This window comes from Mugil cephalus, chromosome 1 (genome assembly GCF_022458985.1).
Source record: "Mugil cephalus isolate CIBA_MC_2020 chromosome 1, CIBA_Mcephalus_1.1, whole genome shotgun sequence".
NCBI classification, from domain to species: domain Eukaryota; kingdom Metazoa; phylum Chordata; class Actinopteri; order Mugiliformes; family Mugilidae; genus Mugil; species Mugil cephalus.
In genome coordinates, this window is record NC_061770.1 from 14,638,321 (window position 1) to 14,650,876 (window position 12,556).

The 12,556-nt window shown below is 41.6% G+C and overlaps 1 protein-coding gene across 1 annotated transcript in view; it reads left to right on the plus strand.

The window, feature by feature from the left end:
• Positions 1-12,556, plus strand: part of LOC124996733 (ERC protein 2-like) — a 144,526-nt gene that overhangs the window by 42,196 nt on the left and 89,774 nt on the right. Inside the window, exon 8 of the mRNA XM_047570018.1 lies at positions 8,027-8,164. Within this exon, the coding sequence (XP_047425974.1) occupies positions 8,027-8,164 (138 nt within the window). The remainder of the gene's footprint in view (positions 1-8,026; positions 8,165-12,556) is intronic.

Sequence of the window (12,556 nt, forward strand, 5' to 3'; positions counted from 1 at the left end):
GTACAGCCTAGCTTGCACAAGTTCAGTCCATTTCCATTGAATGGCTCCTGGTCTGCAGGACTCTCTCCCTGGTCGTTTTGCCCTGCGGTTGACCAGGAGAAATCACTATGAAAACAGCGGTCGCTTCGTCTTTCTCTCTGTGTTTCTGACACTTGTGCCGTGCGCACGTCTGCATCTCTTTGTGTGTTGCACGTGTTCTCACGGGTGTGTTCGTGTCTAATTATTATGTATGAATGCAGTGGAAGGTTTCTGCGTGAATGACAGTCTGGAGGAATGTGTAGGAAGAGGGGGAGGATGTCTGCTTGTCAGAAATGCTATATGCAGCCCCCGTCGCCTGAACCTGGGCCCAACATCCATGATAACAATCACAGCCTGATTGTGTATTCCTCAGAAATCAGAAGTGTGTGTTTAGACTGAGGCTACAGGTGTTCCAATAAATCTGCAAATGCATTTGTGCCTATGTAGAAACAGTTCTGTGTTTAGCTATTTTAATCTTGCTGTTTCATTTACTGTAAATTATCCGTTTCACACCCACAGGTTGATTACCAATGACTCGACTCCCAAAACAACTCGCAGGAACATTCACAAATTTTCGGGCAGGCGAGGTAGTATAAAGAACGGCCGGGTCTACTTTTAGAAAGAGAAGAGTGTTGACTTTTTAATCCCTTTTTGGATTATCACTTTCATTTCCAGTCAGTGTGTGGTTAGGGTTGAGGAAACTACACTACATGGTTAGCTTCAGAAAAAGATCCTGGTTAGAGTGAAAACAGAGACTCGTTCACAACTTCAAACACACAAGACAAACATCAACATTTTTTATGCATTGATCACTACTGCTGTTATTCCGTTGAAAAGAGGATTAAATTACCATTGAAATGTTTTTTTTTTTTTTTTTTGCGTTTTTGAGAGTTTGGCTTTTTCATACACATATGAAAAACTGTTGATAAAGTTGAAAAATAAACTGCAGCAAAATCAGGTGTATTCAAAATTCTACCTCTAAATGTTTTAAGAAACCGTTTTTTTCTCTTTCTCTTTTCAAAACTTCAGCCTTTCAAAACTGTGACTATTTTTAGTCTAACGACTTTGTCTCAAGCTGTTTTCCTGGTTAACGGAATTTAGGCATTCAGAATAAACAAACAGTGACTAGCTCGGGCCGTGCTTTATCTACAGAAACAAAGCTACTGTGATTTTTAGCCCACAAGCAAGGTTAAAATAATACAATAAACCTTTGCTTCCTTACTCACCTTGCTGATGACCACAGCTGCCATAATCTGTGCAGGAGATCTGAAATTCCTACACGAACCTAGTGTAGCTTTCTACGCACACAGATGGTTAGGTTTTTTTTTCCATGTTTAATTTCATGCATTTTTTGTTTTATTTCTCTCGTGTGACTCTATAAAAGAAATTATGTTCGTATTATCTGTAATTTGCTGTTAGATTACCATTACATTTTGTGAAGCAGAAAACCCAGCACACTTAAGGCTACTTCATAATGTGTGTTTACTCTGGAGAACATTTAAATATATATATATATATATTTTTTTTTTTAATTTATTTTTTATTTTTTTAAATGCTTTTCTTTTCACATCATTTCTGACCGCACAATTATCTTTGTGGGTGTTCTGATTTCATTTACTCGATGTTTCTGAAGTTGTGCCATAGCGTTAAATTATCATAACTAAGGTCAAGTTTGTACGCTTCCATTTTAAGAATGATTAGGAGTTCGCACACATTCAGTGAAAAGAACATACACAATACACTGATTTATGCATATTGATAAATAAGTCTCCTTGTTTGTGTGTGTGTGTGTGTGTTTTTCCATCTGTGTCCTGCATTCTTGTTTTTCTCTATGCATAAAGTGTGCGTCTGTCTATTTTTGTGTATGTTTATGTGTCTGTGTGCCTGCATACAAATGAGAGCATGCGTGTCGCTGATGGACACAGAGCACCTTTGTATTTCAAAACAGCCAATGGTGGTTAGGGGCAGAATGACAGAACGAAAGACTTACAAGACTCAATCATAATCACAGTGAAAGCCATAGAAAATTCTGTCTCTTTCACTCGCTCCCAGGTCTGCTTCAGCAGTTTCTGTTTTCCTTGGCGGTAGAATAAGCAAGGACATGCCTGTTTGGTTTGTCGGCTCTGGGTTTGTCACATGCACGGCCCTTTTTTCGCTTTTAATCCAGACGAGGTATGGTAGAGGGCTGCAGAGCGCAGTCATGAAGTCACGTTGGCACATGTGCAATTACACAGTGGCCCGAACACATGTTTCTGTGCATTCATGCTCAATCAACCCCTTTCTCCGGCCATGTGTTCAACAACAAATCAAAAGAGTCATTCCTTCGTTAGGAAGAAATACTTTGTGACTGTCTTTGACGTGCAGTAGAAATGAAAAATGACTCACGCTTTTCCTCATTTTAGAAAAGTGCGGATGATTTCAGAACCTGAGCATCACACTTGTTGACCCTCCCTTCCCGTCCTCCCTCTCTCGGGCACCACTCGTCTTATGAAGTCACTGTGCTCTGTCATTATGGTCGATAACAGATGAATAATGTCTCCTTGAGCAAAGAACCATGACATCAGGAAGGTCAGTCAAGGGGAATAAGGCAGAGGTGTCATTTTCTGCTTTAAAGGTCCCCGTGTGCTTGCCTCTTCACATTCCCAGCGAGACAACTCATTGTTCTGCAGAGATCAGGTTGGGACTTCGCAACAGTTAATGGTGGTGGTTCCCTTTCATTAGTTACGTGTGCAGGATAATGTCTCCTGACATTTTTATGTAGGTCTGCACTTTTTATCCATGGAAACATGTATTGAGGTGGTGTTTACAAGTGTCTTGTCAGGTGTGGAAGTAAAATCCAGGACCAGAGAGGACAGCGTGTTCTCTCTGTCAATAAATGAGATCCCATCAAATCTGGAATTCTGAGAACTTTGAATGTCCTAGCATTATAACTAAACGACCCATTCCAAGTTAGATGGGGAACTGTCAAAGTGCATGGACAGGCCTGTTGCAGCAAGTCACCACATGGAGGCGCCACCTCACACAGGATCAGTCCTTGCCTGTTCTGCCAGCTTTGCCCGTGCTGTTGAGTTTCACAGGCAGAGAACGTGTGGTGGTGGGAGGTAGAGGAGGGACAAGGGTTAAATCAAGTGCAAGAACAACCCCTCCTTTTGCTGAAAAGGTCGGTGTCTTCCCTGTTCATCATGACCGGACTGAGTTTCTCTTTGAAGACCCATGGTCGAGTGCTCAGAAGCAGGAAGAAGTCCTTCATTAATACGTGAATCAACAGCCTTTCATGAGGAGATGGGAACAACTCGCATGTTGTTTTAACACACAAACATGCACAAACATTATTCAAGTCTAATTTATACGTTGTTTATTGGGATTGTAGTATGTGACTGTAAATGGGAAGTACTTGGAGTAGTAGTACAGTAAGTCGTCGTTCACACAGTCTCTTTTTGACTGTGACCTAGATTTCTCTTGGGAAATACATCCTGTGTTACTACATATTGTTCAGTTTGCGGTTATTGCACCACTGAGAATTTGTGTGCGTCCGTGAACTCATGTGCGTGCATGCACATAAATGTCAGCACTGGGATTTTTGGGTTTTACAACTGTCCCCGTCATATTTTCAGAGGTGATGACAAGAGCGCTGCCTTTCAGAGAGGCCGAGCGATTATTGTTTGGTATTTTTATTGGTCCAAAAGAGTTTTAAAAATACAAATGATTATATTTTCATAGTGGTCATGCTCCATGCTGGTCTCCTTTGTGTTTTGCTGAAATTATTCCTCTGGCTTCCAGAGGTCTACTTCTTCTTAGTTTGGATAGAAGACAGATGGGTCGACTGGGTTTGTGGTTCTGCTTTTAGATTGATTTTTTTATTTTTACGTTTTTTTTTTTTTTTTTTTTTTTTTGCCATAGACGCAGGGCCTGATACTTCTGTCCCATTACATTAGAGCTCAGCTTGTGCTACTCATGATCACAGTATACAGTCTGCGACCGCAATTCACAAGCAGGGCTCCCAGTGGACGTGTTATCCCACCGAACAAAGGATAAAAATGTTTCGTTGATGACTATTAACGTTACATGGATGTATGTCTGCCGTTGTTTGAGGATTCACTTTAAATATATGTCACTTTGTCAAGAGTGAGCATTGTGTTTTGTTCCACTGGTGACAATATCATGGCCCATTTACCACTTTACAAATGCAAGTTTCATCAGATACTTGGTGAATAGAGTTGCAGTCAGTTAAGTTTTGCTTTGAAGTGATGGCAGATGGCAGCTGTAATGCGTCTCTACTACTAAATTACAAAACCTGTAGAACTAGCAAAGAAGAAAAAAAAAATGCTAGTTCTGATATCTTTACATTCCCAAGCATCCTGGTGTTTTACAGCTGTATTTTCGGGGGCTACAGCTGTTAGTGGCATGAGAAAAGTCAAGGTCAGTGGAACTGTGCACCAGCACTCCCACTTTTATGGAGAACTGTGTCCTGCCCTATCAGCTCCTTGATAAAGTTATCGGAGTCGAAACTGAATGGCCGTAAACACCAGGGGGCCATGTGTGTGGGAGATGACTGAGACAGACGTCATAGTTTCTCGAGAGGATACGCACTCGCTGGGACAGACAGTCCACATCACAGAGCCTGGCCTGTAGAGTCATGGAAGCCGCCTATATCGTAGGTGGTCTGAATCAGTGGGAGGTGTGTTTGGGATGACATATGCACAGCAGTTGGGTGATAAAAAAAAAAAAGTCTATGTGTTTGTGTGCAGGAGGAAAGAGGGATGCAGGATGGTTTGAGCTAGCCTCGTACTCATACGCAGAGATAAAGGCCGCTGTTCTCATCATAGCAACCGAGCTACTGGAACGGAGGCCCCATCTCCCAAAAAGACACACAGCTGCCCTCAGAAGGCGTTTCTCCCGAAATGCTATGATTGGAGTTTGAGAATTCTGACAGAATTCCTTGCCCTCTTTCCCATATCCATGATTCATGCGACTCGTAGTCATCCGGCCGTACTGTACAAGGTTTAAGTTGGGTTTAACGTTTTTCTGCACAATTTCACAGAAGGCCAAGCGACGAGGCTAAATATTTCATCAAGGGGTTGTTATATTGAGCTACCGGGCCAAAGCAAACTTAAGACTGGTGAAGAATGTAATCATTTATCTAAGGACCAGGGGCGGCATGCTCAATTTGACCTAAAATAGGGCTGTGGTGCCCACAGAGACGGGGAGCGAGGGTGTGCATGAGTGAATATGTATTTATGTTTGGGTGCATGTTTCAGGAGAACGAAGTATGTCGAGCTACTGGGCTACTACAACCAGAGGCCAAAGTGAGATATTTGGTTTGTTTGCACTTCCTACTTTGTTTACTATATGGAGAGATAAGCATGTCCCGCTGCAAAGCTTGTATAATCTGTCAGCCTTCATCAGCGCTTGATGGCATGGAAATCGTCTGTATGTTGCTCTTACTCCCACATATCCCAGTCAAATGAAATGAGTAAAAGTGCCTCTCCAGTCAGGCCATTCACTTGAAATGCAAAACGCACAGAGGAATATTGAGGGAACACATAACCATCACCTCATTAAGACATTTTCTTTCTCACAGTGTCCACCATAAACCCCATCTAACACGCCCATGGCAATCACGAGTTGCTGGGAATTTTATCTGACTTTGTTAGTGTGAAGCTTTCCCATCATTCCCTGAAGGCTTTAATGTCCCTATCGGTCGACGACTGAACCCACCAGAGCCTTTAGCTTGGTTGTGTAATGACTGTCATTAACCTATCAAGATCTGCTGAAGGGTCTTGGCTGATTTTTCCCACCCCCTTCTGCCACTTTCTCTTCATTGCCAAAACCAAGATGGTTCCCCCAAATCTTCGCTCTTGCCCTCCAGGGAGCAGAGAACACCAAAGTCTACAGTCTAATTGGATTCATTTGTAAAATAGCTGTAGAGATTTGGACATTATCTATCTATGTACCCATGACTGGAATGCAGCTTATTCTCTCTGCTGGACATTTTTTTTTACCCCGTCGCTGTTGCAGTTGAAGTCTTGATAGCCTGAAGTACTTTGCTTATTTTTTTTTATTGGTATCTCATGTTCATCAAATAATGAAATCCTTTTTTGGGGCATGTGGCTCTTTTTTTGTACAGTACATGCCTTGATCTTAGAAAGGAGCATTTGGGTCAAATGTGGTATTAATACTTTGCAGCAGTGAGAGAATGGCACATTGTCTGTAGAAAAACCACTAAAGAAGAATGACTTGGAGACAGGAAAATAAATGATCTTAGCCTGTGTATGGATCTCAGTGACTCTCGGGGAATCTGTAAACTTTTCATATTGTTCTTTTCTTTTTTAATCAAGATTCTGAATCCAAAGGAATGCAGAGTGCGCTCATACATAGAAGTTCTGATAAGCCACAAGAAAGTCACCATGTCACTGTATCACCATGTCCTATCACCAGATGTGCTGTCCCTTTGAAACTAATTTGTAGACCTCTGGAGTCTTGTCGCAGGGCACTGTGTCCTTCCCTCACTGCATCTGTTAGTGCTTTGTTTGGTACAGCTCTGAGCGCTTTGTGTTTGTGGGCTCCCGTGTGTTTCCCTGTGTGCGTCTTTGAGTGTTTGTGTTCTGTTTTGCAGATGTTCATCAGATAAAGACTGTTGAACACCACAACTGGCTATTACACCAGCATTTTAACAACATGAGGTTAGCCACAGAAAGGCAGATACAGAGACAGTGCACCCTGTAAGTCAATGGACTGAATTAGCTCTTAGTATAACTCAAATAGACTTATACTGAAGCTGGTAAGGTACAGCACTTTGGACTGGATGTTGGACAGGTAATGCAGTGAGAATTTACAACAACAACAGCATAAAACTAGCATACTTAGGCAACGCACTTAGCATAGAGTTAGCTCTATATCTCACACTTATAGCACTGCATTTGAACTAGAATTTCCGTTGATCCCCTTTGAATCTAGTCCAAAGCTTAATGCCATAACAGATCAATACAGACAAAATACTGAGTGACACGCACATACACACACACTCACACAAAAACACTGCAATCTTGTTTTACCCACAGTAAATAAAAGACATCGAATAAACATTCTTCCGATAAACATCTGCAAGCACTGACATAAGTGACAAGCAAAAGTAGGGTTTAGCACAACAGGGGAAAAAAAGGCATCATATATACTGTATACACCGATCAAGCATAACATTATGACCACTGACAGGCAAAGTGAATAACACTGGTCATATTGTGACAATGCAATGTTCTGCTGGGAAACTTTTGAGCCTGGAATTTGTGTGGATGATTCTTAGACATGTACCACCCAGCTAGACCAAACCAGGCAACCCCAGCCTATAGCAATGATGGCAGCAGCCACCCCCATGCAGCCTGGCACAGGCAAGCACATAAAAACATTTTTTCCAAAAAACTTTCCATTGCCACACTGAAGCAGACACCCTCAGAAGGCCTATGTTCATTCTCTGATGGTTTAATAGTGTTTTGGAAGGGAGACCTACATAATATTAGGCAGGTGGTCATAATGTTTTGCATGATCGGTGTATGTCTGAGCCAACCAACTCGAGATTCCCTGACTCCTGCATCTTTCTTGTAGACTTTGGTTTGTACACCTCTTCAGAAAGCCTTCAGCTTAATTAAATTATTCTCTAACCAACAAAGCCTTACAGTGTAGGCGTTCATTGCTATTCATCTTTGAGATGCCAGGCCAGTATGGAAGACATTACAGCAGGAAATTGGTGAATGCAGCCAGAGGCAGAGCAAAACTATTCAGTGTCTACAGTCAACTTCCTGATGAATCACGGGTCATAATTACCTCATGTGGCACTTAAGCACCACAAGGTCTCCAGTCATAATACTACATTGTACACATACTACTTAACTTTCCAAGTTCAGTGTAAACTTTTTGCCCAGGATTCTTTAAATATTGATGAGTTTATTTTGACCACTACATGCCTCTAATGCCACCTCCTCTCTTGTTCTATCTGTCTTTTTCTCTCCAGATTGAGAACCTGTTGGAACAGTTAAAGGACAAGGACAAACAGCTGGCTGGGTTGAGGGAAAGGGTTCAGGGCCTTCAAACAGACTCCAGCAATACAGACACAGCTCTGGCCACACTGGAAGAGGCTTTATCAGAAAAGGTACGTGGAAGGGAAGGCTCAGGGGAGGGTAGGAGTGGACTTGTTAAAAAAGAAAAAAGCCACGGAATCGAGAAAAAGTTTGAGAGCAGGAAACACTGAATCTGTGAGAAAAGGAGGGTTATGGTTGGTGAGATGTCTAAAAATAATAAAGCATCTTAATTATGAATATGCTAAAATATGTTTGGCAGATGTGCACAATGAAATTCTACAATGTGAAACCGTAACACCACCATGTGGTGTGGAACAGTCTGGAAATTTCAGCGATTCAGAGGCATTTAATTAAGTTGCAGGCTTTGCTATGACACACAGCCTTAATTTACACAAGCTCCAAATTTATAGATCTTGGACCACGCCAGATCCTGTATGAAAACACTAAAGGAGACAAGGAGGCATTGGCAGAAAGGAGGTCTAAGGTGAACACACAGAGGATTAGTCCACGTCTGCGACTGCGCCAAACATGGGGAGGGAATGATCTATAGAATGAGAGGAGGATAAAAGTTTTCAAAGGAAGAGGAATGGAGACACAGGGAAGCTGAGTGGCAGAGGAGACACAGCCCTGATGGCGACGGTGGTCTCAGAATTAATGGAGGGAGAGGTCAAGGAATGCAAGGGCGGAGGCAGAGTGAGAAACCGAGTTGCTCCTATAAAGATAAAGAGACAGTCAAGCAAAAAGACTGTGAAAAAGAATAAGACGGGGATGGAAATTCAGCAACAGAGCAATGCACACTGTGAAAAAATAAGTATGACCATGAGCGTAGTATATATTGGGGAAAAAACTCTTAATGGGATGTGATTTTAATATTAACCTCCTGAGACCCAAGCTTGTTTGGTATGCATTTTTAATTTCTCCAAGGTATTTAGGATCAGTAGGACCTAAGTAAGTATTAAAACTAAGCATCGTCTTTCAACAGGAAATAGTAGTTTTTGACAAAAACAATGTCGTTACATGTGAACACTGGGATTATTTCATAATTTATATCATAATAAAGTCACTGATTTGTGATAAAGTATAAAACTGTTTATTTTGATACATGAACAGGGCTGAGCAAAACCAGAATTGCTAACAGTGAAGTCCCAATGTCCTCAAACAAGTACTTGCTAATTAGTGACATTGTAGCTTGTTGCTATTGATAAAATTAGTTACATTTACAGGTTTTGTTCCTCATCCACTTTTGTCCTGTGATTGTATGTAGAATGAATTTGATGAAATGCTCGCTGTCATGTATTTACGGACTACTGTATTGACCCTTCACTACCTCTAGATGGCAGACTAAAGCGTCCACTAACGAGGACAACGGGTTTAAATGAAGTAGATTAAGCTGCAATAAAACCTAAAACCTGATGTCCCCATATGAGGATGCAGGGTCTCAGGAGGTTAAGTCTGTATATTTTTCTGTTGACTGTTGTCTGTTGTGTGTTTGCGTTAACACATTGTACAACAACAATAACAATGTCTACAATATCTGCTCAGCTTCCCTGCACACCATAGGTGATAAACAACAACTGATACACTGCGAAAACATTCATGGTGAAACTTAAAGAGATTTAGAGAGAATTTTGGTTCCTTGAGTACATAAACAAAACTTGTTGTGATGCTTATTGTTTGGATGGCAGTGCTTTGCAACGGGGTGTCTAACATGTAGCCTTTAATCTGCACTCTGCAGAGGGCAGGGCATAAAACCTGACAAAAATCAACGAAGAAGAAGAAGAAGACACAAACGTTATTGAAACAACCTGAAAACTAACTGTTGTTAGCATGGATGCTAAAGCTAGCTCTCTATCTATTATTAATTTGTTGGGACGGTTACACGGACCGTTGCATGCAGTAGTGCATTTATCAAAATGCCCAAGAAGATACACAGTCATTGTGCTGAACAACTGCAGTGTGATTCAAGGTGAAACCAACAGACTTACTGCACATGGTTGAATAAGTGGATGTTCTAGATGTTGGTTGTAAACATTCTGTATTTGCTGTTTTCTGGCAACATCAAAGGGCAGCTGGTCTCCATAAAGCATCACCTCAACATTACAGAGTTAGCGAGCCGCCACTTGCACTAAAAGTTGAATAGTCCTGTTGGCCGGAGCAATGTTTTGTTTTCAGTAGAATGGACCACAATCTATCAAACAGGTCTTTACCCAATAAAACCCCATTTGATTTTATGCTATTCCTGGGTAAATAAATTACTGTCAGGAAGCTGGAGTGCTAATTCAAATTACTGTGCTCAATAAGACTCAATTTGTAATTGGAGATCATCTTGAACACAGGATGGTTTCGATGTTATAAAATGTACTGACCATGCTCATTGCTGTATTTGTGAAGTGACTTGATTTCAGAGTGACTCCATCTTTCTCTGCTTTGTTGCACGTTTTATATTGTTGCGAGCACACATTTGTTGGTGCTACAGTCTAAAATATGATTGGTTTGGCGCTGCAGGCTAAAAATTCTTCCAAGTTACATGTGTGTTTGTACTGCAGGCTTAGAGATGGATGCTGGTTTATATTTTGTTGGCACTAGCTGCTGGTTAAGAGTTCCCAATTCACTTTTTTTCCCCCAGTTAATTTGACATTTTTGTGTTGCAATGTGCACACTCTGTATGTTTATGCATTCGCATCTGTCAGTACACTATCAGTCCAAAGTCTGGACACACTTTGTCATGGAATTGAACGAGAATATGTCCCCAAACTTTTTGCTGGTAGTGTATGTATTTCTCTTTGCAGTGTTAGGTTGTCTCACTTGTACTCTGTCCATTTAAGTGCACAGTGAGATAAAAAGGCATCTCACTCTAGGCTTAACTTGAGAAGAAATAAATCGTCCATATGGCATTTCAAAGAGGGCGTTTATATCAGTTTAATCAAGAATCATTAAGTCTGGACCCATAGGAGTCTATTAATAGCTTAGATGTCAGCTAATGTGTGTTTCATTGTGTTTGCAACGCATGGCCTGACACAGTACATACATGTTTTCACTTAAAATGATGTTTTATCACCTAAATTTGTTTTTGTTGCAGATAGACTTTGAAAAGAATAGCATAATGACACAATAAACTGTAAATCCCCTCTCTGCGTCGGCCCATCTGTTTACCCAGAAACCACTTCTGATGCAGCCTATGTATAATTCAACTGTGATGAGGAAAAAGCTGGCAAGCTTTTCAGGCTTTGTGGTCAACACAGGGTGTGTGTAATGTGTTTACAAGAGTGTGTGTGTTGCTAATCACAAACTCTGTCACAAACCTGCTCTTGGAGCCAGTCGCTAGCCACAGCGCTTTGGTTCTAATTAACAGACTGGGGTATTGTGCCCATACCGAGCCTGTTTGAACCTTTAGTGTATCAGTGTGTGTGTTTTTTGTGTGTGCCTGTATGTAATGTTGTGTGTACGTCTGTATATATCTGCTCCACGCGTTGGCCTCATAGCAGGTTATTTTATTATATCTTGGTTTCTTTCCCTAACCCCCAGACATCCTTGAGATCTTTCATAATGTGGGGAAAACACCCAAGAACTGTTAGCCAAGAGGGCTCGCTCCCTCTCTCTTTTCTGTCTTTATGCCCTCTCTTCCAAAGCCCACTATGCAGTGCTGTGCTGTGCCAGGTCTAGTTAGTGAGTGTATTTGTCCAATTACCCCGGGGTTTAAAGCTGCCAATCATGCGGCAATGCCACATCGTAAAGCCTCATTGCTGAGCTGTGCTCTGTGCCTAAATAAACACCTGAATAAACACCTTGGTAATCACTTCAGTCCACACCTAAACACACACAAATACAACTTAACACACAACTACTACACACACCGCGCATACTCAGCCACCCATCTCGTGGACCTGGTCTCAGGCCAATGCCCAAAGCCGTGGTCCTGCTGTCCAGTGTGATTAGAGAATAGAGAAAATTATGATCTAAACACTTCAACTTGGTTTATCAGTAGGCAACGTGGAGCTGTTAGGAAGTGATCTACGGCGCTGTCCAATTCGTTAACAATAAATCTGTCTCTGTTTCTCTCAACCCTTCTCTTCGTTCATCTTTCTCTTTTTGTTCTGCTTGGCTGCGATCTCCTCATGTGACTCCTCTTATTTATGGCGCTATTATTTATCGTGGGCATTTATGAGTTTGCCTTTGGCCACACGTTGCAAAGCATGCTGGTGATCCCATTCATCAAGACACTGGCTTAAAATTTTTCAATAATGATAGGGAGCTGTGATCCCACAAGGCTGGGACTCCTGGCACACTGGAGGCGGAACAACATTTTTTTACAGTACCAGTGGCCATGATTTAGTGAAAACTACTGATGGGGTTGCAAGCTGAAACCAACTGAATAACCGCTCCTTACTGTTCACTTGTCAAGGCTGTAGCAGAACCTGTGGTTGCCGTCAGGTGTTACTTCTGGCCGGTGCTAACATTTCGAT